A 23,832-nucleotide genomic window follows, 5' to 3' on the forward strand; every position below is an offset into this window, starting at 1 on the left:
GTGTGTAAAGAACAGCAACGCTCGCACACCGCTGGCGCCTTGACTTCATGTCAGCGCGGCTCCACCACCCTTCACCTATGGTGTGGTGGTTGTGGTGCTCCCTACTGCTCCCCCACTGACACCATAGTTACTTGTGCACGCTTTCCCTTGTGCTTTAGTGTTAATAAAGAAAGCTTTAACAAAATGCCGTGAAACACGAAGGCCCCTACATCTTTGCGCGCTGCCCGCAAACTGGGGCTACCCTGGGCCAGGAGCAGGGTCAGGCCGCGGCTCGCCCCGGTGCTGTCCGCAAGAGGTCTCCACCGCTACTGGGCGGGCACCGTCCACCGACAACCGCCGCCGAGGGCCCGAAAGTCGAAAAGCGACCACCACCGACACCCCGGGCCCCGTGCACATTGCCCAATACACCCAAACCGCCGGCGGGAGGAGACGGGGACAGCGCCCCGCCCCCGTCCCGCCGTGCCCAGCCGAGGAGGAGCCCGGGCTGGTTTTGACCCTCGTCGGTGTCCGTACCTCCTGTCAGCCCGGCGGAGCTCGCGCCGGCAGCCTTGACTGAGCGTGTGGCGCATGGAGCGCGGCGCGGCTGCCAACGTGTGGCGGCTCCGCGCGACCGGCGGCCACCGCGACCGCCGCCACTCGCCACCGCGGGAGGACGGCGACCGCGACATGGTCGGGAAGAAGCGTGGAGGGCCAAGGCGGCTGGCGCTGTCCGAGGCGCGGGGGGCGTCGCTGGTGCTGCTGTACCTGCTGGCGCTGCGGGCGCTGGTGCACGTCTCGCACCGGCGGCTGCTGAGCCAGCCGCCCGCCACCGGGCCCCGCGACTTCAGCGCCCCCCGCGCCAGGTATTGCGGAGGGGGGGGGGGGGGCGGTGCAGGTGCTCCGGGCGGGCGGCGGAGAGCCGGGCGGCTTCCCTGTGCCACGCCGTCCGCGGGGCAGAGTCCGCCCAGGTTACCCCGAGGGCGGCCGGCGGTGGCTTCGACTGCCGTTTGCTGTGCGCCGGCGGGAGGCTCAGCGGAAGCGGGCGCTGGCTCCGGGCGGCCGTACTGATCGGTCTGCAGCGACCCTACCGTGGTGTGGGGGCAGCGGGTGTGCGCTGTGGGGGTCCTGCGCGCCGGCCGAGCCAGTGCGGGCCTTTGCCGTCACTTGCCGGTCGTGTCCCTTGCGGAATGCTTGTGTCTTTCCCTGCTCTGACAAGAGGCTGGGCGCTTGTGTAAAGTAAGTAAAAATACTGCAAGTGTGCCAGCTGTCATATTGGCTGTCTCTTAAGGGTGCTATTTTAGGCCCGTCAAGCAATGCATCCTACATAGTTTAATTCTGGTACTGTTATAAAGTACTTGGTGTCTGGGAAAGCTTCTTTGCAGTTTTTTAGCTGGTGTAAATCTTGTTAAGAGTGTGCTTATTCAGACACCCAGGGAAGAGCAGGTATGCATATGCAGAGCCTTGCTAAAGATAAAATCTTTAGCTTCTCCATTCACCCTTTTATTTCTTTTGAGGTTGATATGTACAAACCAGAAAACCAGTTTTTTGGTTTAATATCATGATAGGCAGGATGAGGAGCCCTCACTAAAGATCAGTACTATATGGCCATTGCCATAATGATCTTCAGCATCCTGACTGCCATTGCTAGTTGTTGTCTTTAGTCTCTTCCATATACAGTGAGTTTTGAAATAGAACTGTGTCCAAAAATGGTACAGTTAAGTCACATACTAAATGAATATGTTGATGCTGAATGTGTAATTTGTCTCTTCCAGGGGATATCTTGACAACATAACAGCAATTGGGCCCAGACCAGTTGGAAGTCCAGAAAATGAAGTTCTTGCAGTTAACTACCTCTTAGAACAAATTAGGGCAATAGAAAGAGAAAGCACAGGTGCTCACAAGATATCTGTAAACATACAGAGGCCCACAGGCTCCTTCAGCATTGACTTTTTAGGAGGCTTTACTAGTTACTATGCAAACATAACCAATGTTGTAGTGAAGCTGGAACCCCGAAATGGAGCTGAGCATGCAGTGTTATCCAATTGTCACTTTGATTCCGTACCAAATACCCCAGGTAGGTCCACGTGTTCATTCTGCATTTCTCTATATTAAATGAGCCACAGAGCTTGGCTTGCTGTCTTTCTCTATCAAGTAGCCTTATAAACCATATGCTAGAATACTGCATGTGTCGGTCTGCTTGATATCAGTGAGATTCAGTTTGGTTCTGAGAGAGCTTGGTTCTGTTAACGTGAGGATTTCACTGTCGCTTTATGGGAGGCAGCAAATTACAGACTTGCAGTCTAACTATATTTAGACTTCTAGAAAGTTTGGTTATACCTACCTTTCTTATAATTCCTTGCTTATGCATGTAGTTCATGTGCTGCTTCCACCTGTTGTTCAGGTCTTTCATATTTCCATAGTTGGGTACTGATTTAATCCTGGTTTTTCTTTCATGGGATGCTTTGTGCCACAGACTGTTCCCACCCTCACTAGTCAGACTGTATTTGCCCCTCCCTTTGCAGCTGTCATACTTTATCTCTTTATCTCAGATTTTTAGTGTGATAGCCTTAAGTTAAGCCTTTTTTTAATTTTTTTTTTTTTCATTCAAAGTTTCTATCTCAAAAGACTGTAGTGATCAAAGATTAAGGTTCTGTTGCCTTGGTGGTGTCTACATCTTGCCAGTACTTCCCTATTGCAAACTCTCTTATACTTGTCCCTCTGCATTTTATAAATCTAATCATGTTATGTAATGATTGCAACAAGAGTGTGATACATGGTTTTAAGAGTACCAGGATGGTAGGGAACTGAGCACCACACGAAAATACCTCTTGTAACACTCAGCCACAGGTGTGTGCCTGTTATTGTTTAGTTCAGTCACTAACAGCACTGCTTGTACTGTAAGTTTCTTCATTTACACCTCACATGATGTCATTATTTTGACAGGTAAACCATTTGTTCTTCAGCACATGCAAGTAGTTTTTATTACTGAGAAAACAGTTATTAACTAAAGAAACAAACTCTATGCCTTTTTTTCTGTCAACCAGTAGTATGCAGAACTTCTCTTTCTCCTTGGTCATGTTTAGACTAGGTGAGTTTTCAAAGGAGGCTTAAGAACTGCATTGTTATTACACACACTCTAGGATTTATGAACCACAGAGATCCTAATTACTGTATTTGTAGTCTAAATATGGCTGCCTAGAATTGGAAAGAATATTGCACAAGCATAATACAATGATTATTGAAACTGTCATTAAATTGATGCCCTATGTAAATTGTGCATCTCTTTCTGTGGGTTGTAACACAGGATTATGTCTACATCAATTAGTTTCTTTACAGTTACTCAGACAGTAAAATACTTCACCAACCTTGCACAGAGGTGCCAAAGAATATTAGTGTTTTCTGTAGGATTATACAGAAACCCATGGAGGAGCTAGAAATCAGCCTGTATGCTTGCCCCTAATCACAAATCAGACTCACCTTTCACCACAACAGTGAGGAACTGGTCTTTCATTTTCTTAGTGCACATAACATAAGCCAGAATGTTTTCTGTTCTCCTGTATTTATGTAAGCTATTTGCCTACAGTTTTTTTCACAAAAAAAAGAGTTATTTAACCAGAATCAGCAGGACTCAGTGATCAATGTATTTGAAAATCAGGTAGTAAAACATAATCTGCTGCTGATGCTTATGCATGTAAAATAGTAAAGATTTTGGGTTTGTATATTTATTCTAAAATACCTCCATACAATAAGCTAAGGCTAAGATTTGTGTTTGTATCAGGAACATGACCTTTTTGTGGAAGGGGCAGATATGTCTGAATCTTGCCAAGTTACAGTCTTTGGAAGAGCTCATTTTTTTAATGAGTAAATCAAAGAGTTAGCAGCTAATAAGTCTGCCCTAATAGCATGCTGCAGCCTGCCCACACTGTCATTGACATTTCAATGCATGTTGGCATCGTATGCGCACCTGGGCCTAAAGGAATGAAGTTAAATTTCTCTGTTTGCTCTCAGATTTTGTGGATTAGAGTGGTATAGGGAGATGGTACCTCTTGCAGCAAAACAAGGGAAATAGGGAGAACTTGGATAAAATATGGATGCTTAATTAAGATTAAAAAAATAGCAGGATATGGGAAGTGAGAGTAAGTCTAGAAAACTGTTGCAAAAGAACTGTCGTGGTTTAAACCCTAGCCAGACAACTTGTTCACTCACTCCCAGTGAGTGGTGCTGGGTTGAGAGCAATCGAGGCCTGCCCCCCCCCCCCCTTCCCCCCCAGGGCTCTTCGCTTCCCCGCTCCCAGAGGAACGGGGAGGAGGATCGAAAGGGTGCAACTCCTACGGGTTAAGACAAGAACAGTCCAGCAACCAATGTACCACACAAATCACCACTGCTACCACCAACTACAACAATGGTAAGGGAAAATAACAAGGGAAGAGAATACGATACCACCGGCCAAGAAAACGAGTCCCACCCGGAAGCCCGTGTCCTTCCCGGTAACTCCCAGTTACCCCCCACCCCGGGCATGACGTACTGTGGTATGGAATACCTCTTTGGTCAGTTTGGGTCAGGCGCCCCGTCTCTGCTTCCTTACAGCTTCCCCTCCTCCCTGGCAGAGCATGAGCCTCACAAAGTCCTTGGTCAGGGTAAACATCACTTAGCAACAACCGAAAACATCGGTGTCACCAGTACTGTTCCCAGGCTGGAAGTCAAAACACAGCACTGCACCAGCTACCACGAAGGAGAAACATGACTGCTACTGCTGAACCCAGGACAATGAGGAACTTAGAACAGACCACTGAGCTCAGAGCAAAAGGTGTTTTCTGCAAAGAAGGGTGGTGGAAAGCATCTGATAGTGCAAATACCATATTATAATGTATTACTTGCATTTTAAGAATGTTTTAAAGGTGTGAGTTCAAAGCAAAGGTGTTTGCTTTATTTCACAATCTTGGCCTTACATTGCTCTGAGGTTTTGTCCACTTGGATGCTATAGTGGGAAGCCTTGTGGGCATGTTTATTTTTTTTAAACTTGTGTATGCTGGAAGTGAAAACTGTGCCCTTGTTTATTTGTATTGTTCTTAGAAAAATAGCCAGCGATCACTTTGCTTGCTTAGTGACCTGGTTAGTCTGCTTTTCTGGAACAGTAGTACTAGATCTGCTCAACTTCTAACATCATTTTGCTCTCTGCTGTTGCTTTTAACTAGTATAAACATAGGTTACAAGCAGTAGCAGAAAATATACTAAAGCTTGACATAACTGTATGTCAGATTAAGTCACTTAGAAAGCATAAAGCTTTTTTATACTCTTACTTTGTTGCAATTCTGTGTTTCTTGTAAGCCATATTATTCTGATTATTTTAAGGTGCCAGTGATGATGCTGTTAGCTGCGCAGTGATGCTTGAAATACTTAATACGCTTTCAAAATCATCAGAGCCCCTGCAACATGCTGTCATATTCTTATTCAATGGTGCAGAAGAAAATATTTTGCAGGTGAGAATATGCTGGAATTATAAAATATACATGAAAGCTGTGTATTAAGACTCTCACAAAGGAAAGAGTAACTGCAGGTATGGCTTGTATTTAATCTGTTGAAATATTAGTTAAATGCCAGTCTTAACAGTCTGAGGAAAAGGCATTTGCTTTCAAAGGGAAAAATGTATTTAGATTAATACTGACCATCTTAGCCTAATTGGAGGTCTTGGATTTTCTGCATCTGAGTTGTAAGTGACCTGTCTGCCTTCTCCAATCTTGAGTTATGACCGTACGTGATAGAAAAATAGCACTTCAGCTGGTCTGAAAGATATTTGACCTGTATTTTTTAATTTTGTTTTCCCATCAAGGCTAGTCACGGCTTCATTACACAACATGAGTGGGCCAAGTCAATTAGAGCTTTTATTAACCTGGAGGCAGCAGGTGTAGGAGGAAGAGAACTTGTTTTTCAAACAGGTATGAGCTTGTGTTGTGTTCACTTTCTACACTGGGATAATTTGATAATAAATAATATAGAGTAGAAGGATTATTAAAAGTGACTCATAAGCAAAAGATGGGAGAACCTCTGTGCCTCTTTCCCAACCCTGTGTAGTAGATAAGTTGCTCTCCATATTTAGATGTGTGTAGGCTGAAGCACTGCCACAGAAGTTGCCTAATTGGTGGGAAGCCTTTGTAGAACTGAATGACAGAAATTGTATTTCCCTTTCACATCTAGGTAACAAGGAGAAAAAGAGATTTGGATATCTTGTGTATCTTGTGTACACATGCTTTCATATGCTTTATTTAATTTTCACAGCAGTTCTTTAAAGTTTTTGCAGGGAGGTGTTGGTATTAGATCTCCATCTGCTGCCCAGGATGCAGCAGTACTTCTGTGTTTGCAGGCTACATTTAAGTTCTGCTCCACCCTAATTGGACTGCAGACTTTCTTCTACTGCTGGGGCTGCTTAACTGTTTACTTGCAGGAATGCTTTAGTGCAGAGACTTTTCTCTAAACAGTTTTGAGGTGTGATACATAGATGATAAACTGGAAACTCTGCTAAAGATTGTGACTTCTTCATACTGGGTCTTTTTTGAGAAACAGCTGATCTACTCTGCCACTGCACAGACAAGGCATCAGTGTTGGGTGGTTTGGCTTTTTTCCCCCCAGTATACCTAGTTATTTCTCCCAAGTTTGAGTAATTCAGCCAACACAAGTTCACTTAGTATATCACCTGTGGGGCAACAGCATTTTGAAATTAGTGAGTTTGTTTGCATTACATACCTCTTACCATAAAGATACATATCTTAACTGAAGTTTGAAAAGTATCTGTTATGAACTTTCTGCTCATCTTTTGTTAGGACCTGAGAACCCTTGGTTGGTGCAAGCATACGTAGTTGCAGCCAAACATCCCTTTGCCTCTGTGGTAGCACAGGAAGTATTTCAGAGTGGTATTATCCCAGCAGATACAGACTTCCGTATCTACAGGGACTTTGGCAACATTCCAGGTATTTTACCAGAAGACATGTCAATGTGCATTGTGCAATCATTTATTTTAAGTTTATAACAAGGAGGCTGTTCTGCAGTTCTTGTGAAGGTCCACAAACTTGATTTGTCTTTCAGTTTGGGAGCAAATTTTCCTGCTTATTTTCTAGGGCAAGAGCCTTTAAATTTATTTTGCTGTGCAGGTTGTTAAGAATCTTTTTTGGAGATTGTTGTTTTCCAGAAAGTTTCCTGAAAATCCCGGAATTAACAGTATGCTGTCAAACATTCTGTTTGTAAACATTTTGATAATGAAGCTAATAACCTGTTTGTGGGAATTAAATGTTTGTATGTAATGGATAAACCAAACCCACTTTTTTTTAAAGATACTGACTTAGCAATGAGTGCATTTTCATAACTTTTATTTGGTCATAATCAAGCACAGGACAGCAGTTTTTTAGCTTTGCTAATCTGTTTTATAGTTTGCTACGAGTTCTGCAGAGAATTATCAGTGGAAGACAATATGGAGAGCACAGTACAAACAATTCAAGGGAATGTAAACTTCTGTAAATACTTGCTGTCTGGCACAGGTTGTTGATGTCTGTTGTCAGTGGTATCTCTGCAATGATTCTTAGAACAAAACTTGTTGGCATATTCTGTTCCAAAGAATATGCATGAACTGTTGGCATGAACTGTTCCAAAGTATGGTTTTAGCCTGAAAATAAAGTAACTGATTTTGTACAATGAGTTTTTGTTTGTTCAGAATCGTACCTGCATCATAAATGGTAAATGAATTCTCACTGACATCTGTTTTTTTTAAACAAATACAAATGAGGTTAGTGAGTTAAAGAACTAGTTTATTCTTCTTTGCTGATAGTATTGAGGTCTGATTTATTAAACCTCTGCAAAGTTGTGAGGATTCAGATGGCAGACAGCAACTTTTTGCATATGCAGCTGAAGGCATATGTGTTTGGAATACACTGAATGTATAATTAATTTTGCAGAAAACCTATTTTGGTAATTTAATTTGAGAATTTTCAGACTGTCTGTTTGAAAATCTGCTTACAAATGGGAAATAAAAATAACACACGTGGTATTTTGAGAAGGTGTTTCTATAGCTCCACAGTGCTGCTTTTTATTACTTTTCAGTGTGTATCCCTATTGATGTTTTACTAGTAAATGTTTGGAATCAACTTGTTCCTCTTCCCTGAAGCTGAGATGATTAATAATGTTTTTGTTTCTCAGTAAATATCAGTTTAATTTGCATGACATCGATAAACAGTACACTACAAAAGACATACTTTAAAATGCTTTTAAAGTGTACTTTTTTAAACACACACAGAATCCCAGTTAGTCTTCCTTCTGCAGACTATTTTGTCTATCTTTAGGGATAGTGAGTGGGCTGCAAAGTAGCACAACATTTTGTGTAAAGTATATCTGAGGCTTTCACGTTTGTTTTGAGGTTTTAGGTTACATAATTTCAAATATCCTTTTTCTGTCTCTATAGGAATAGATTTGGCTTTTATTGAAAATGGCTACATTTATCATACAGAATATGACACATCAGACAGAATTTTAACAGATTCCATTCAAAGAGCAGGTTGGTATTTCAAGAATTTGGTTATTTACTAAACTTGCTGCTTTTTCATTTTGCTGTTAAGACTATCAGTGCAAGAAATTCGTAGTTTTAATTACACATTTAGCACATGCTAGACATGTTCTTGAAGAACAAAGAATTAACTGAATATTTGTGTCTTTAAAATACAAAGGTTATATGTTAGCTCAACTTAGGAAGATAAACTTTTTCAGCACCCAGTAATGTTGTTTTGAGAGTAACTGTGGAATCTAATTAAGGTTAAAATCTAGTTATTGATACCTGATTGTTCAGTGGTCTGCGTTCCTTTTTTCTCAGTAAGTACCCTTACTGATTGATGTTCATCATGGGAAGCTTATGGTTAAGTTGGGGGCATAGGGACTTGATCTGCCAGCAGGGGGTTTTCTTTTAGAACGGATCTCAGTCAAACTTAAATGTAGCACATGGACTGTTGATAAACAGGACTTATTTTCTACTAACAGGTCATGCTCAGAGCAGGCTATTTGACATACTGCAGTAAAGAAAATTACAGCAAGACCTCTAGTTTCTCAGGAAAACTAATGTGATTCTAAGTGCCTCTGGTATTTTGGCCATTTCCCTCTTTGAGCTTCCAAAGAAGTCAGCTTAGATCTCCAGCATGAGTAAGAGTTTTAAACACTTTCTTGAAGTGCAAGTTGCAGGACAGAAAGTAACATTTTTAAATTTCCTTTGAAAGATGATTTTACTGTCATGGTGGTTACATATAATATCTCTTGCTTAATGTGTCACAGCTGGGAAGAAAAAGAAACTTTTCAACTAATAAGCACTTTTCAGGTCAGAAGCAAAATGAAAGTTAAGGAACACTGCTGTTCTCATTTAAATACGTGTGGTTTTGCTGTACTGTGGGGGAAAAAAAGTTGTTTGGTACCTCATTCGCTACAGAGGAAACCTCCTTGTCTCCTGTCTTACAGTCATCTACGGAAATCAGGGCAGGTACTTGTCATTGAAACATGGGGGGGTTACTAATGGCAAGAGGAGGAGGAAGATTAGGAAATTATGAACTCCTCTGTGGGTTCACCATGAAGTCCAGTGCTTAATATCAGATCTCAAAAAAGCCAACCATATCCTGGGCTGCATCAGAAGGAGCATGACCAGCAGGTTGAAAGAGGTGATCCTGCCCCTCTACTCAGTTCATGTGAGACCCCACTTGGTGCATTGTGTACAGTTCTGGTGTCCTCAACATAAGGACATGGAGATGTTGGAGCAAGTCCAGAGGAGGGCACGAGGATGATCAGGGGACTGGAACACCTCTTATACGAAGATAGACTGAGAAAGTTAGGGCTGTTCAGCTTGGAAAAGAAGAGGCTGTGTGGAGACCTTGTAGCAGCTTTCCAGTATCTGAAAGGAGGCTATAAGGATGCTGGGGAGAGACTCTTCATTAGGGACTATAGTGATAGGACAAGGGGTAAGGGGTTAAAACTTAAACAGGGGAAGTTTTGATTAGATATAAGGAGAAATTCTTTCCTGTTAGGGTGGTGAGGCACTGGAATGGGTTGCCCAGGGAGGTTGTGAATGCTCCATCCCTGGCAGTGTTCAAGGCCAGGTTGGACAGAGCCCTGGATGACGTAGTTTAGTAGGAAGTGTCCCTGCCCATAGCAGGGAGGTTGGAACTTGATCTTAAGGTCCTTTCCAACCGAAACTATTCTGTGATTCTATAACTTAAGGGCTGAAAGCTTCACTGCACCTTTCGTTGCAACAGTGTTCAAATACATGGAGCTTCCCAAATACATTTATTTTCGTGACAGCTGTATAGGTGAACTCATGAAAATACAATGCTGTGTCTACCATTGAATACCTATTTCACAATAACCAGTTGTATACTCATGTCTTTGAGGATATTTCAGTACAGTTCTGGGTTTCTTTTTTCAAGAATGCTTGCATAAAAAAATTGTGTGTGCTGATATGTCACCCCTGATATAGTTATGTTGTGTATCCTCACTAACAAGGAGGATCTGGTTGAAGCAGTAAGGGTTGAGGGCTGCCTTGGTTGCAGCGACCGCGAGATGGTGGAATTCAGGATCTTGTGTGGTAGGACTAGTATAATACCAAGTAGAATTGCAACCCTGGACTTTAGCAGGGCAAACTTTGGCCTTTTCAAGCAATTGCTAGGGGAAATCCCATGGGCAAGGCTGCTTGAAGGTAAAGGGGCCCAAGATAGTTGGTTGGCATTCAAGGATTGCTTTTTCCGAGCTCAAGATCAGAGCATCCCGACACGTAGGAAGTCAAGGAAGAGGGCCAGGAGACCTGCATGGCTAAATAGGGAATTGCTGGGTATGCTCAAGTGGAAGAGGAGGGTTTACAGGTCATGGAAGGAGGGGCTGGCCACTTGGGAGGAATATAAGGCTGCTGCTAGAGGATGTAGGAAGGCAGCTAGGATGACTAAGGCCTCCTTAGAATTAAACCTGGCGAGAAGGGTCAAGGACAGCAAAAAGAGCTTTTTCAAATACATGGCAGACAAAACTAACACCAGAGGCAATGTAGGCCCACTGATGAACGGGATGGGTGCCCTGGTGACAGAAGATACAGAGATGGCAGAGTTACTGAATGCCTTCTTTGTCGCTGTCTACTCTGCTGCAGGCAGTCCTGAAGAGCCCTGTACCCCTGAGACCTTAGATGAAGTCAGGTCAATGGAGGGGTTTGCCTTAGTCGATGAGGAATGGGTTAGAGACCAGTTGAGCAATCTGGACATCCATAAATCCATGGGTCCAGATGGGATGCACCCGCGGGTGCTGAGGGAACTGGTGGAAGTCATTGCTAGACCACTCTCCATCATCTTTACCAAGTCTTGGGAAACGGGAGAGGTGCCTGAGGACTGGAGGAAAGCAAATGTCACTCCAGTCTTCAAAAAGGGCAAGAAGGAGGACCCGGGTAACTATAGACCAGTCAGCCTCACCTCCATCCCTGGGAAAGTGATGGAACACCTTATCCTTGGTGCCATCTTAAGGCATATCAAGGATAAGAGGGTTATGAGGGGCAGTCAACATGGCTTCACCAAGGGGAAATCATGCTTGACCAATCTCTTAGCCTTTTATGAGGAAATAACACGGTGGATGGATGATGGCAGAGCGGTGGATGTGGTCTACCTTGACTTCAGCAAAGCATTTGACACAGTCTCCCACAGCATCCTCACAGCTAAATTGAGGAAGTGTGGTCTGGATGATCAGGTAGTGAGGTGGACTGTGAACTGGCTGAAGGAGAGAAGCCAGAGAGTTGTAGTCTATGGGGCTGAGTCTAGTTGGAGGCCTGTAACTAGTGGAGTGCCTCAAGGGTCAGTACTGGGACCGGTATTATTTAATATATTCATCAAGGATTTAGATGAGGGAATTGAGTGTACTATCAGCAAGTTTGCTGATGACACTAAGCTGGGAGGAGTGGCTGACACACCAGAAGGCTGTGCTGCCATCCAGCGAGACCTGGACAGGCTGGAGAGTTGGGCAGGGAATAACTTGATGAAATATAACAAGGGAAAGTGTAGAGTCCTGCATCTGGGCAGGAGCAACCCCAGGTTCCAGTATAGGTTGGGAAACGACCTGTTAGAGAGCAGTGTAGGGGAGAGGGACCTGGGGGTCCTAGTGGACGACAGGATGACCATGAGCCAACACTGTGCCCTTGTGGCCAAGAGGGCCCATGGCATCCTGGGGTGTATTAGAAGGGGGGTGGTTAGTAGGTCGAGAGAGGTCCTCCTTCCCCTCTACTCTGCCCTGGTGAGACCATGTCTGGAATATTGTGTCCAGTTCTGGGCCCCTCAGTTCAAGAAGGACAGGGAGCTGCTGGAGAGAGTCCAGCGCAGGGCAACGAAGATGATTAAGGGAGTGGAGCATCTCCCTTATGAGGAAAGACTGAGGGAGCTGGGTCTCTATAGTTTAGAGAAGAGGACACTGAGGGGTGACCTTATAAGTGTCTATAAATATATAAAGGGGGAGTGTCACGAGGATGGAGCCAGGCTCTACTCAGTGGCAAACAATGATAGGACAAGGGGTAATGGGTACAAACTGGAACACAAGAGGTTCCACTTAAACTTGAGAAGAAACTTCTTCTCGGTGAGGGTGACGGAACACTGGAGCAGGCTGCCCAGGGAGGTTGTGGAGTCTCCTTCCCTGGAGACATTCAAAACCCGCCTGGACACATTCCTGTGTAACATTATTTAGGTGTTCCTGCGCCGGCAGGGGGATTGGACTAGATGATCTTTCGAGGTCCCTTCCAATCTCTAGCATATTGTGATTGTGATCTCCTTTTTTAATAGGTGACAATATTCTAGCTGTCCTGAAATACCTAGCAACATCAGATAAATTGGCTAAATCCTTTGAGTATCGACATGGAAATGTTGTGTTCTTCGATGTACTTGGTTTATTTGTCCTGGTTTATCCTGCTCGTGTTGGCACTATCATGAACTATATTACAGCAGTTATTGCTTCTTTTTATCTAAGCAAGAAAGTAATACAGCCCAAAACCAGAGGTAAGTGTAGTTCTTGGGGGAAAAAATATGAAAATCAATCACATTACTCTTTAATGAATAACATTTATTTGATTAAGAAGTGTTCAGGTGAACTTCAGAAATAAATTTCAGGTGTGCAGCATGCCATAGGAGTTGCTTTGTATTTACATTTCTCAGCTGTGAATAATTATGAGTCTGTGATGTCTTATCACTTACAAATCATCATATCTCTTACCCTTTCATGAAGGTTAAAATAGAATCCTATGAAAGATCTGAAAATGAAAAAAAAAAATTGATTACGTACAGAAATTCTGTTAGCACAGGTATGGATGGCTTCAGAATCATGTTTCTTCAGGAGCAAATGAGAAAACAACAACTGGGGAAAAAGATAACAAAGCTTAATAAACGGTGTAAAACAACTGAAATCTCCCAGTTAGTCCTTTTGAGGTATGTGTAGAAACATACGTGCTAAAAAAAAAAAAAATCTTAACTGAAACAACCACCAGCGCCTCCCCACGAAATCCAGTAAACATTTTTGGAGTAAGAAAAAGTTACAACAAAAGCAACTCAGATTTAAATTTTTTTTGACACTTTATAACTGTCAGAGTGGATCAGCTGGTTCCCCAGAGAAATTTTTACATTTGGGAACACGGTAATCCACATAATACACTGCTAGTCTGGGAATAAATCTTGCAGTGAGGAAAACTTAAAAAAGACCAGCAAAGAAATAGGCTAAATGATTTAGACTGTTGTTGAGAAATCTTCAGCGTGAACAACTCATGCAGGTTTATTTTTGTCATTACAGCAATTATACTGTGGAGTAACTACAGTCTTGATGATAGTCTGCGGTAGAATACATAACTGTTGAGACTTCTGTTTTCTTCTTCATAGCTATGCATAACCTGAAGAAATTCTTTACTGCATTTGGCTTAACACTGATAAGTTGGATCTGCACACTGGTGACAGTCCTTATAGTGGCAGTGTTTGTCTCTGTCATCGGACGGTCTCTTTCTTGGTACACCCACTTTTATGTTTCTGTGTTTCTGTACGGCACTGCAGCTGCAGCTAATCTCATCCTTGTGCATACAGTAGCCAAGGAGTTCTTCTACAAGGTAGGCTTGACTTTGTTGCTAATGTTGAAAGGTAATGTAGTGTGTAATCTGCGGAAGACTTAGTCTTTGAGTTGATTAAAAAAGATACAAAAGGTTTTCTGTATCAGGCAGAAATATTTAAAATGTTGCTGTAGTAACTGCTTCACCTAAGCATAGGGATTGTTCTACTGAAACACAGAGTTACGAGCTTCATGATGTAAGGCTTTCTCCTTGTTAATGATGTTTAGGAGCTGCTTCAGGAAAAAAAGGCAAAAGCCTGGTATAATCCATTATAAGGCACTGTTTCTTTCCTTACCTGCACCGTCACTTCTTGCCATCATTTCAGTGATAAGAGAGCATAGCAACAGTTGGAGAACTTAGTTTTTTTGATACTTTTCAGTGTTCTAGTTTGTGACCAGCAGGTCAGGGGAGGTGATTCTGCCTGTTTACTCCGGCCTCTTAAGACCCTACTTGGAGTACTGCATCCAGCTCTGGGGCCCGAACACAAGATGGTACCCAACAGAAGATAGTCTTCTAGAGCCGAAGTCAGCTACTTGAGCATGTTAGGTTTAGGTTTTGGGCACAGTAATATTTAGTCATTCTGCTTGCCATTACTTGTCTTCTTGACCACGTGTATAAGCTTTGGGCAAGGAAGTTGAGGAAAGCTGTCAGTCAAATACAGCTTAATGGAAGTATTTGAAGAAGTTTTAAGAAATTTACTGAAATTTGATTGTATTGTTGCTTCCAGGTGGATTGATCATGTCTTTATCTGGAAGTGGAGTTTTTTAATTGTTTGGGAAGGGAGTGTTAACTTGTGTATGTAGGTTAACAAACATGTATGTGGTGTTGTCCTTTTGCAGAAAAGCTCAGCCATTTATGAAATAGATGGAATGGTACCATTTTCTAGTCTTTTGGAAGAGCTGATGGGAGAGTATACTTTTGCTAACTGTTCAGTTGCTACAGACTCTGGATCTACTTCTTGCCTGCTAATTGTCTCATCAGCAGATCATCCAACTTGATATCATGAGTCTCTTTAATTTTCCTGGATGCTGTATCTTGCAGTACACTGCACACACGCTGCATCTGTAATTTATATTATGCTTAAGAGTTGCATAAAAAAATTTTGAAGCTAATCTCTTACTTGGCTATCACAAACAATGCCTGGGTGTTTTCTATCAGAGGCTCAAGAACTTGTGAATTAACAAGCTTTTTGTTTTGAAATAGGTTTGGCTTTAGTTATGTTCCCCACACCCCCAACCCCAAAACTGAACAATGTGCTTTCCGATAGCTTGTCCATGCAAGCAGTTCTCTTTGCTGCTAGCAGAGTTCATAATAAAGAATCTGACACTGCAAACACTGGAGCATTTCCAAGGAAACTTAAAAAAAACCAAAAAAAACCAAAAAAAATGAAAAAAAAACAGAAACAACACCACAAAACCAAACAGGTTTCTGACAGTTAAAATTCCTTCTGTTTTGAAAATGTATCTGGTATGATATGATCCATGCACGTCTATTCTTCAAAACATATAATATATTTCAGAAGCAGATTTCGGAAGTGGTAGCTGTGGCATGACATATAAGGCACCACATACATATTTATGCACTAAATAACAGTCCTTGTCTAAGAAGCATATGAACAGCTGCAGTTAAAAATCAGGTTTAGAATCTGAGGAGATGTAGATACTTTTTTTCACAAATAAGTACTGCATAACTTTTCTATATTCTTCACAAATACTATTTTTTTTTATAAAAAGGCCCTATTTCTTGTGTACCTGAAACATAAGCTTTCCATCTTACTGGTATTTTCAATTGTATGTTCCCTCCTCCCCCTACCTAGCCCATGCTCTTTTTCAAGGTATGCCAGAATAGATTTAAAAAAACACCCCATGCTGTCATGGATAACTCTGAGTGGTCAGAGAATGGCGAGATGGTGCTTGTCAAAATTACTTTATCCAAGGAAAACAGTTACATTGTTTTGGGGGGTTGTGTGTGGGGTTGTTCAGCCTGGAGAAGAGAAGGCTCTGGGGCGACCTTAGAGCAGCCTTCCAGTGCCTAAAGGAGCCTACAAGAAATCTGGAGAGGGACATACAAGGGCCTGTAGTGACAGGGGAAGGGGAAATGGCTTTAAACTGACAGAGTGGAGATAAAAATCTTCACTATGAGGGTGGCAAGGCACTGGCACAGGTTGCCCAGAAAAGCTGTGGCTGCCCCATCCCTTGCAGCTTTCAAGGCCAGGTTGGAAAGGGCTTGGAGCAACCTGGTCTAGTGGCAGGTGTCCCTGCCCATGGCAGGGAGTTGGAACAACATGATATTTAAGGTTCCTTCCAACCAAAACCATTCTGTGATTCTATGATATACAAGATACAAGGATTTTTGTATGTGTTTTCATGAGAGGTTATACATGGAATATCCTTAGTAATAAGTATTTGCTTTTTTTTGTTACAGAATATGAATGAGCAGTACCTGGGAGATCTTTATTTTGACGCCTCTCTGATGATTTGGTCCATAGCATTGGCTGTGATTACTCAGATGGGCCTTTGTTCTGCGTTCATTTGTACATTATGGGTGGCATTTCCTTTACTTACAAAGCTGGTGATCCATAAAGAATTCAGCCAAAAAGGTATGAGTTTTGAGGGGAGGAGCTTGTATTTAGGGAATAGAAATCCTGAACTTGAATTTGAAGAGTAAAAGTAAGCATGTGATGTTTTTGGAACAAGAAGTGTTCTTGAACTAAAGACAGTTCTTTCTGAAAAATACACTGAAAAACATCCTCTCAGGCTAAAAAGAACAACTCTGTGTGGGGTTATTAATAAGTGATTGCATACTTTGAGGGACAGTAAAGATTGTTAGAAAATACTGTAATATTCAAATACTGGTTGGGACAGAACACCGGTTTATTTAGTTTGCTTTGGTTTTATATAATAATAGTTTTGTGGTGTTTCTGAAAGAGTTAACATTGGTACTGGCTTTGCCAAAAGAGATCCTTTTCCCATATCTGTGTCAGGGAGGATGACCAGTGTTGTGCACTGGGCCCTGCAGCAGTGTATGGATAGGTATATTAGTAAAGCTGTGTGTTTATGTCCTTTTAAGCTTTGGTGGGTTCTTTGTCTTCTTTTTTTTTTTCTTTTTCCTGTACTGTATAGGTGCCACAATGAAGTTTGTCACAATGTACATGCTCGGAATGTTTGTTCCCTATGTGTATATGATGTATCTAAGTTGGACTGTGTTTGAAATGTTTACACCTATCATGGGACGAAGTGGGTCAGAAATTCTACCAGATGTGGTGTTGGCAGGATTTATTGTGGTCATGACTATGATTCTATCATCCTATTTTGTAAGTAGAACTTGTAAATGTTGTTTGAAACTTTTACATTTTATCTAGAGTTTTTCTAAGTTAGCATTTGAAGTTAATTTGACAGTATCTTAAATGTTACAGGAAACTTACAGAAAATATGTCAAACATTCCACGTTTTGTGTTAGTCAGAGAAAAGTCATTGAGGCAGGGGTTACAAAAATACATCTTCCCTATGATAATGTAGTAAATATTGTTGTAAAACATGCAATTTAATGCATATTTAAGGCACTCATTTTATGTGAAGTTTAGTATGTGGCTGAACAATACATTCATTACACTTAAAAAAAAATCTCAAGCTTTTTTTTTCATGCTGTGCTTGCCACAAACGTTCTATTTTTTTGGTGGCAGATGTTGTTAAAACCAGGAAACTTTTGAAAGCTCAGGGAAGTACTAAATTTACTCCTTTTGGTTGTCAATACTAAGGTTACAAAGAAGTGTCTTGTGTCAGGTAGTACTTGCAGTAGTATCTTGTCAATGTTGTTTCAGTTCCGTAATTGGATTTTAGAGTTACAGAAATAGTGTCTTATTTCTTAAGTCTTGCAGTTTTATAACTGGTCTGTCTTTTTATTCTCTAGATTAACTTCATTTACCTTGTCAAAAGCACAAAAACGACTCTAGTAACTTTAACTGCCGTGTTTGTAGTCACTCTGATTCTCGTTTGTAGTGGAATCTTCTTTCCTTACAGTTCTGATGCAGCTAATCCAAGGCCTAAGCGTGTCTTTCTCCAGGTAAGAAAAGCACTGCATATCGTATTGCCTCTGTCAGTTGTGAATGTTTCCATCGTTCAATCTCTGTGTTCAGTTTATTTGTGTCAGAAGAGCAGGGCCTTTAAAAGGGGGTTTTAAGTGGGAGAGTTGAATAAGCAATGATAATTTAAAAAGCAGATTTTGTCAAGGTGAGCAAATACGTGCAGGCACAGTCATCTTCTGAATGTAGGTGGTTTATGCTATGTTTATTTCATCTGAGTAGTTCTCTCTATATAATCATAAATATGCAGATACATGTCTTGTGCACACTGAAAATGCAGTAGACCTTAAGGATTGACACAGAAGAGTGTTCAGAATCACTTTTGACTCTTGAGAACTGCACATGCGCCATCACCTTTCTGGTTTTGCTTTTGGGTGTTTTTTTGTTTTTTTCTTCTAGCACATGAGCAGAAGATTTCATGATCTAGACGGAAATGTGGTTAAAAGTGACTCTGGTATATGGATTAATGGATTTGATTATAATGGAATGTCTCACATAACTCCCCATGTACCTGAAATCAATGACACCATTAGAACTCCATGTGAGGAGCAGGCACCTTTCTGTGGTTTTCCTTGGATTCTACCAGTGCATTTCATGTTCCGGTTGGTGTGACCACTGCATCACTTGAGCACTTACTGCCAAAGCACATTGGTCATTTATGCAGTCTCACTCATGTAAGGGAAGAAAAAGTAAGGCTAATCTTGGTATAAAGTAAATAATCATTCCACTTCAGAAGACAAACTTCTGTTTAGGTGCAGTGTCTTCTGCCAGAATCTCTTGCAAGATCGTTAGCGTGCTGCAGAAGCTGTAGAAGTTGATGTGGAAAATCAGTGTCAGCACGAGTGGAAAGAAAGGTGAAGCGGGAGCTTCTAAATGGCAGTTCAGAGTAGGCGTGTGTATATCTCTTTTCTTCTTCTTCCCCTACCTCAGCTGACTGCAGAGGAAGTTTAGAATAGCTGATCTCCACAGGAAAACTAGCTGCTGTGACTATTTCTCATAGCCCAAGAATCTTGTGAAGAAAATGTAGCAGTATGAAGATGCAAATACTCTTTATTTTTGTTCTGTAAATTAAGGCATACAAAAGTAATGAACGAACACATTGTTGACTATTTTCCTATTAATGTGCCTTTTCAGTATCTGCCTGCCACAAGCTGCTAATTTTACCTGCCTTCTGCTAGAATCAGTAGCTTTGGAATATTTCATTTAGTAACAGCACAGTCAGCTATATTATGCAAAAACTTAACACTTTTCTTTTAAACACAGGAAAAACTGGTACCTTCCTGCTCCAGAAATTATTCTGAGAAGCCCAGTTCACTTCAAAGTTCTGTCCAGGGAGCTGATGCCCCAGAACTCCGTAAAGTTAACCTTTGAAGTATCTGGTAAGAGACTGAAGTTTCTGGTCTGTGATTTAATTTTCCATGACAGTAATAAATCTGGTTTTGAATCCAAGACTGCGGATTCTAGTGCCATTCCCAAGCTTTGTAAGATTAGCATGAATTAATGCAGTTTCATAACACACTAGAAGCTCTGGATGTTGTGTTGCAGTTGTTATAGGGGGCACTGATAACCTTGTCTATTTTGAGTAAGCCCTTGATCTTTTTACACCAAGTCTTAGTCGTTTATAGCTCTGTCCCTCTCCTATATGAATATCTCATTTATCTCACTGCTTATAAATAATTTAAGCTGCTTCTGTAGAGAAGACAGTTTTATCATGTTCTGGGAGACACTAGTAGTAATACACAGGTAACATGCTACTATGTAGGAAAGTAGATGGTTATTCTGCCTCTACCTGTTGATACATCTAGATACATACCCCTGTCTCTGCAGGTCCCAGTCACATGTCTCTCTATGTTCGGCCATACAAAGGCTCAACTCTCTCTACCTGGTCTTTGGGGGACGGTGTGCCAGTTGCCAGCTTAGGAGGAGACTACTTTGTGTTTTACTCTCATGGGCTGCAGGCAACACCATGGCACTTTTGGGTGGAGCTGACGGTGAGTATGCTGCTCCTGGGAACTGGCGAGCCTCTGCTGTGCCCTGGTATCACCATTGCTTCATTCTTAGGTGAAAAATGGCATAATAACTGTCTTAAGCTGTGTTTGATAGATCCTAATTCTATAGCTTTCCTCATTTACTTTGTCCCTGAACTTTACCTATCAGCTCACACATATTTTTGATGCTTAGTCAACTAACTTGCCAAACAGCCGAAGGGAAAATATGTTCATATCTCCATGGCCTTAGGTCAGAAGTTTGGATTTTTCTGATCTCAGCATCATAGTTCTTTATCTCTTACTGTTATTTCAGAGTTATTTCTCCTGTTGTGAATAGTTTCTTTTCCGTGTATTTTGTTTGCTTGGTTTTGGGAAATTACAGGGAGTGCTTGGTGGGAAACTCACCTGTCTTGAAGCTGAAGAGTTTTAAAACCTTTGTTTTGTAGTTCCTTTCACATTATTTTCAGTTGCAAGCAAGGCTTCCAGCACTGCTGTTCCAGTGGCACATATGATTAGTCCTCCCATCTCCCCCAGCCCTCCAGTGAAGACCTCTTCACAGTGCTGTATGATTCTTATTATAGGTTTAACAGGTCCTATTCCTTGAGTAAATATGACAGGAGTCTTTGAAAAGTTAGAAAGTCCCTTGTTCTTTCCTGGAGCAGGCAGTCTAAATGCTTAACCAAATAATACTGAGGGTACTCGATAAAGGCAGACAGGAATCTGCAGTGAGACAACCTATCCAAGATTGATAGTAGCAAAGCTAGGCAGAGGCTTTTCATCCTAAGGATTCACAATAGAAGTATCGGTATATAGACAGTGTTGGAGTCCATGTCTTGATTTGTCAGCAAAACCAATAGCTACAAATGTTGAAGGTAGATGTGGGAGAAACATAACATGTCAGAGGCAGTGTTACTTAAATACCTAGTTGCAAGTCCAGTTCAAATTGAACTCATTCTGTAATCAGACTGTCATGTTTGAAGATGAGTGCTTTAACGGGACAAAGTGCTTTAACAGGACAAAGTGCTGCAGGATAAAGTCTGTTGCATAGATAACAAAGCCTGTAGAAAAGTACATCTGTACTGATCCTGTGTTTAAAAGCCATAAATAATCATAAGGATTGTGTTCTTTTCTCACTTTCAGGCTCCAGAAAAACATTCTGACGGAATAGTCTCCGTCGCCATAGCAGCACATTACTTTTTTGGGGAAGATCAAAAGTCCCCTCAACTCCATGCCTTACTGGAGAGGTTTCCAAACTGGACGTTTCCTTCTGGTTGGTCCTGCACTTACGACCTGTTTGTCTTCTAATGTTGACAGTAACACAGCACTAATAGGGTAATCTCTCTGATGCAGAATGCTATTGCAGCAAACACTTTCTAAGAAGATGGCAGAGACTTTCACAAGAATTTGGCGACAAATGGTGTTTCTTTGTCAGTTTGACTATTTGAAGACTACTGCTATCTTGGGGATATAGTGACACTTTGTGTCAGTGTGAATACAGCTCACCTTGGTTCTTCCACTGAAATGGCAGTTGAGGAGGTAATGTTAGCACAATATGGTGGCAATTGTAATGAATGAGCCTCATGGAATTATTTTGATGTTACGTAAAATATGCCATCCTTCGCGCACACGTGGGGACTGTTACCTGCCAATCCTATCCGTCCCATTAAAGCAAGATCTTCAGCTGAAAGATGTTTGTCCACATGGGGTGGGGGCAGAGGTGGCAAAGTCCTAAACATTACTTTTGTCACTGGATGAAGTCACTGAAAGTTATGATGCTCGTGTAGATTGCATTTCCAGTCCCTAGCAAATACACAATGCCAGAGAATTGGTGTTACGATGAAATGTGGTCATTATTTATCTAGATTATCTTTTCAAATAAGATAATTTTTAACCTTTCTGTTAAAAACCTAGCTCCTATCCTTTTGCCTCTGTTCAGTGTTAGAACCTGTGTAAGTTTGACCTAACTCTCATCTTATAGTTTTGTTCCTGTTGGGATCTTTCAGTATCAGCATAAAAGCATGGGACTTGCTCTCTTGTATGTAAGAGTGCTAAGTCCCTGCACCTTTACGTGGATGTCTTAATCTACTCTAAATTTCAAGTTACCTTCTAACTTATTACAATTGGCTAATTTTTGGTATAATCTCCTCTGAAGAGACTTTTGGTAAAGTAACAGACAGTACTGCACTTTGCTAATACATTTAACTGTTTCTTAAAATAAGGCTTGCTTTCCATAAGGAAAAATACCTAGAAGAGTCATCTTTAAAAAGATATCTAGTATCTTTGGTTTGCTCTTGCATTATTTCCACAGGATGGGTTTTATAAATGACTGATTTAGAGTCTCTGCTTTGTTTTTGTTAGGTTGGGTTTCTTTTTACTCCCACGTCTTAGTTAATGTTAGTTCCTGAAATTCAATGAACTCTGTGTATCTGAAGAAATTTCTTCATGCTTTTTTCCAAACTATAAGAGACATCAATACTGCGCTAAATATTACTCAGATCAGTATTTTGTTAATCTCATGAGTATTGCCAAATCGCACGCAAAGCCGATTTTGTGCATGCAGCATTTTGAGTAAAAGCATGCTAGTACTGGGAAGCTTGCAGGGCATGTGAAAGAAAATTGTGACACTAATTTGTGTGAGGTTTGGTGGACAGCAGCTCCCTGATCAGGTATTTTTCCTTCAAACTGTTCTGTAGTTGTGTGTGGTGGTGACAAGAACCAGTTTCATTTGTTGCAAGGTACATTCACAAAGACTGTCAACTGACTCATGGACTAGGGTAAGAGGTTTAATTACTGTAATCATAATGAACTGGTCTCAGTATCTGAAAATCAGTGTGTCTTCCTACATTAACACTTGAGTTAATCATCACTCACTTGATTGTATCCAGTTTGTAACTACAATTCCTGTATTATACTTTGTTGCTTGAAAAACAGAGTTTTAGTTCATGACTCTTGTGTCTTGAATCTCAACAAATGTTTTGTACTGTACTCTAGCTGATGCACAGCTAGTTAACTAAAGTTGCACTGGTAATTACTGCCTTCCTCAGTTGTGAGTTTGGTGTTTTGCATCTGATTTAATGGAGAAACTGCTGTGTGAAGGAATCGTACTGCAAGCCAAAAATATAAAATGCCACAACAGCCTGTTAGCAATTTCTGAAACTTCAGTGAAGCAATAACTTCTGTTAACTCAGGATTTAACCCTTATTAAATAATTTAATGAGGAGTTTGTTGAAAATTTCTGTCTCCGTAAATAAAAGTGAAACTTATTGAATGATGCTTGATTTTCAGTGGGACTAAAGGTGTATTTGATTCAGTTTTATTCATTCCACTAATGTTTAAGCTTTGGGTAGAAATATTGTTAAATGATGCTTGAGTTAGACGGCTAAGAGTTAGTGCTGTATGGAAATATGCATGACTGAAGAATGTAAAAATTATCTGAGAAAGGTCAGAGGACCTTAACTGCGGACACTGGCTGACTGCCTGGAGAGGAAGGTGGTTCTTGAAACTAGGTGTGGTATGGAACAGTTGCTGGTAGCAAAGCTAAGTATTCTTTGCAGAACTGATACTTGAGAGCAAATGTATTGGTTATCAAAGGTAGGCAGAAAAACAGGATGGAAGATTTTTCTGTTTCAGTGTCCATCTGCCTCCCTATTCACTACATGATTAGT

At 41.4% G+C, this 23,832-nt stretch overlaps 1 protein-coding gene across 1 annotated transcript; it reads left to right on the forward strand.

Annotated features, from left to right (window-relative positions):
- Positions 1 to 558: 558 nt before the first annotated feature.
- On the forward strand, positions 559 to 21,567 carry ERMP1 (endoplasmic reticulum metallopeptidase 1). Its single transcript, XM_057401189.1, has 15 exons — positions 559 to 842; positions 1,752 to 2,053; positions 5,332 to 5,459; positions 5,810 to 5,915; positions 6,798 to 6,944; positions 8,426 to 8,518; positions 12,795 to 13,007; positions 13,878 to 14,098; positions 16,523 to 16,697; positions 17,221 to 17,411; positions 18,008 to 18,160; positions 18,579 to 18,781; positions 19,443 to 19,558; positions 20,007 to 20,170; positions 21,308 to 21,567. Exons 1-15 carry the CDS (start codon positions 568 to 570, stop codon positions 21,470 to 21,472), a joined length of 2,652 nt encoding a protein of 883 aa, XP_057257172.1. The 5' UTR covers positions 559 to 567; the 3' UTR covers positions 21,473 to 21,567.
- Positions 21,568 to 23,832: the final 2,265 nt, after the last annotated feature.

This window comes from Pezoporus wallicus, unplaced genomic scaffold, assembly GCF_028554395.1.
Source record: "Pezoporus wallicus isolate ANWC-B61680 ecotype Strahan unplaced genomic scaffold, APGP_CSIRO_Pwel_v1 contig_8208, whole genome shotgun sequence".
Classification (NCBI taxonomy): domain Eukaryota; kingdom Metazoa; phylum Chordata; class Aves; order Psittaciformes; family Psittacidae; genus Pezoporus; species Pezoporus wallicus.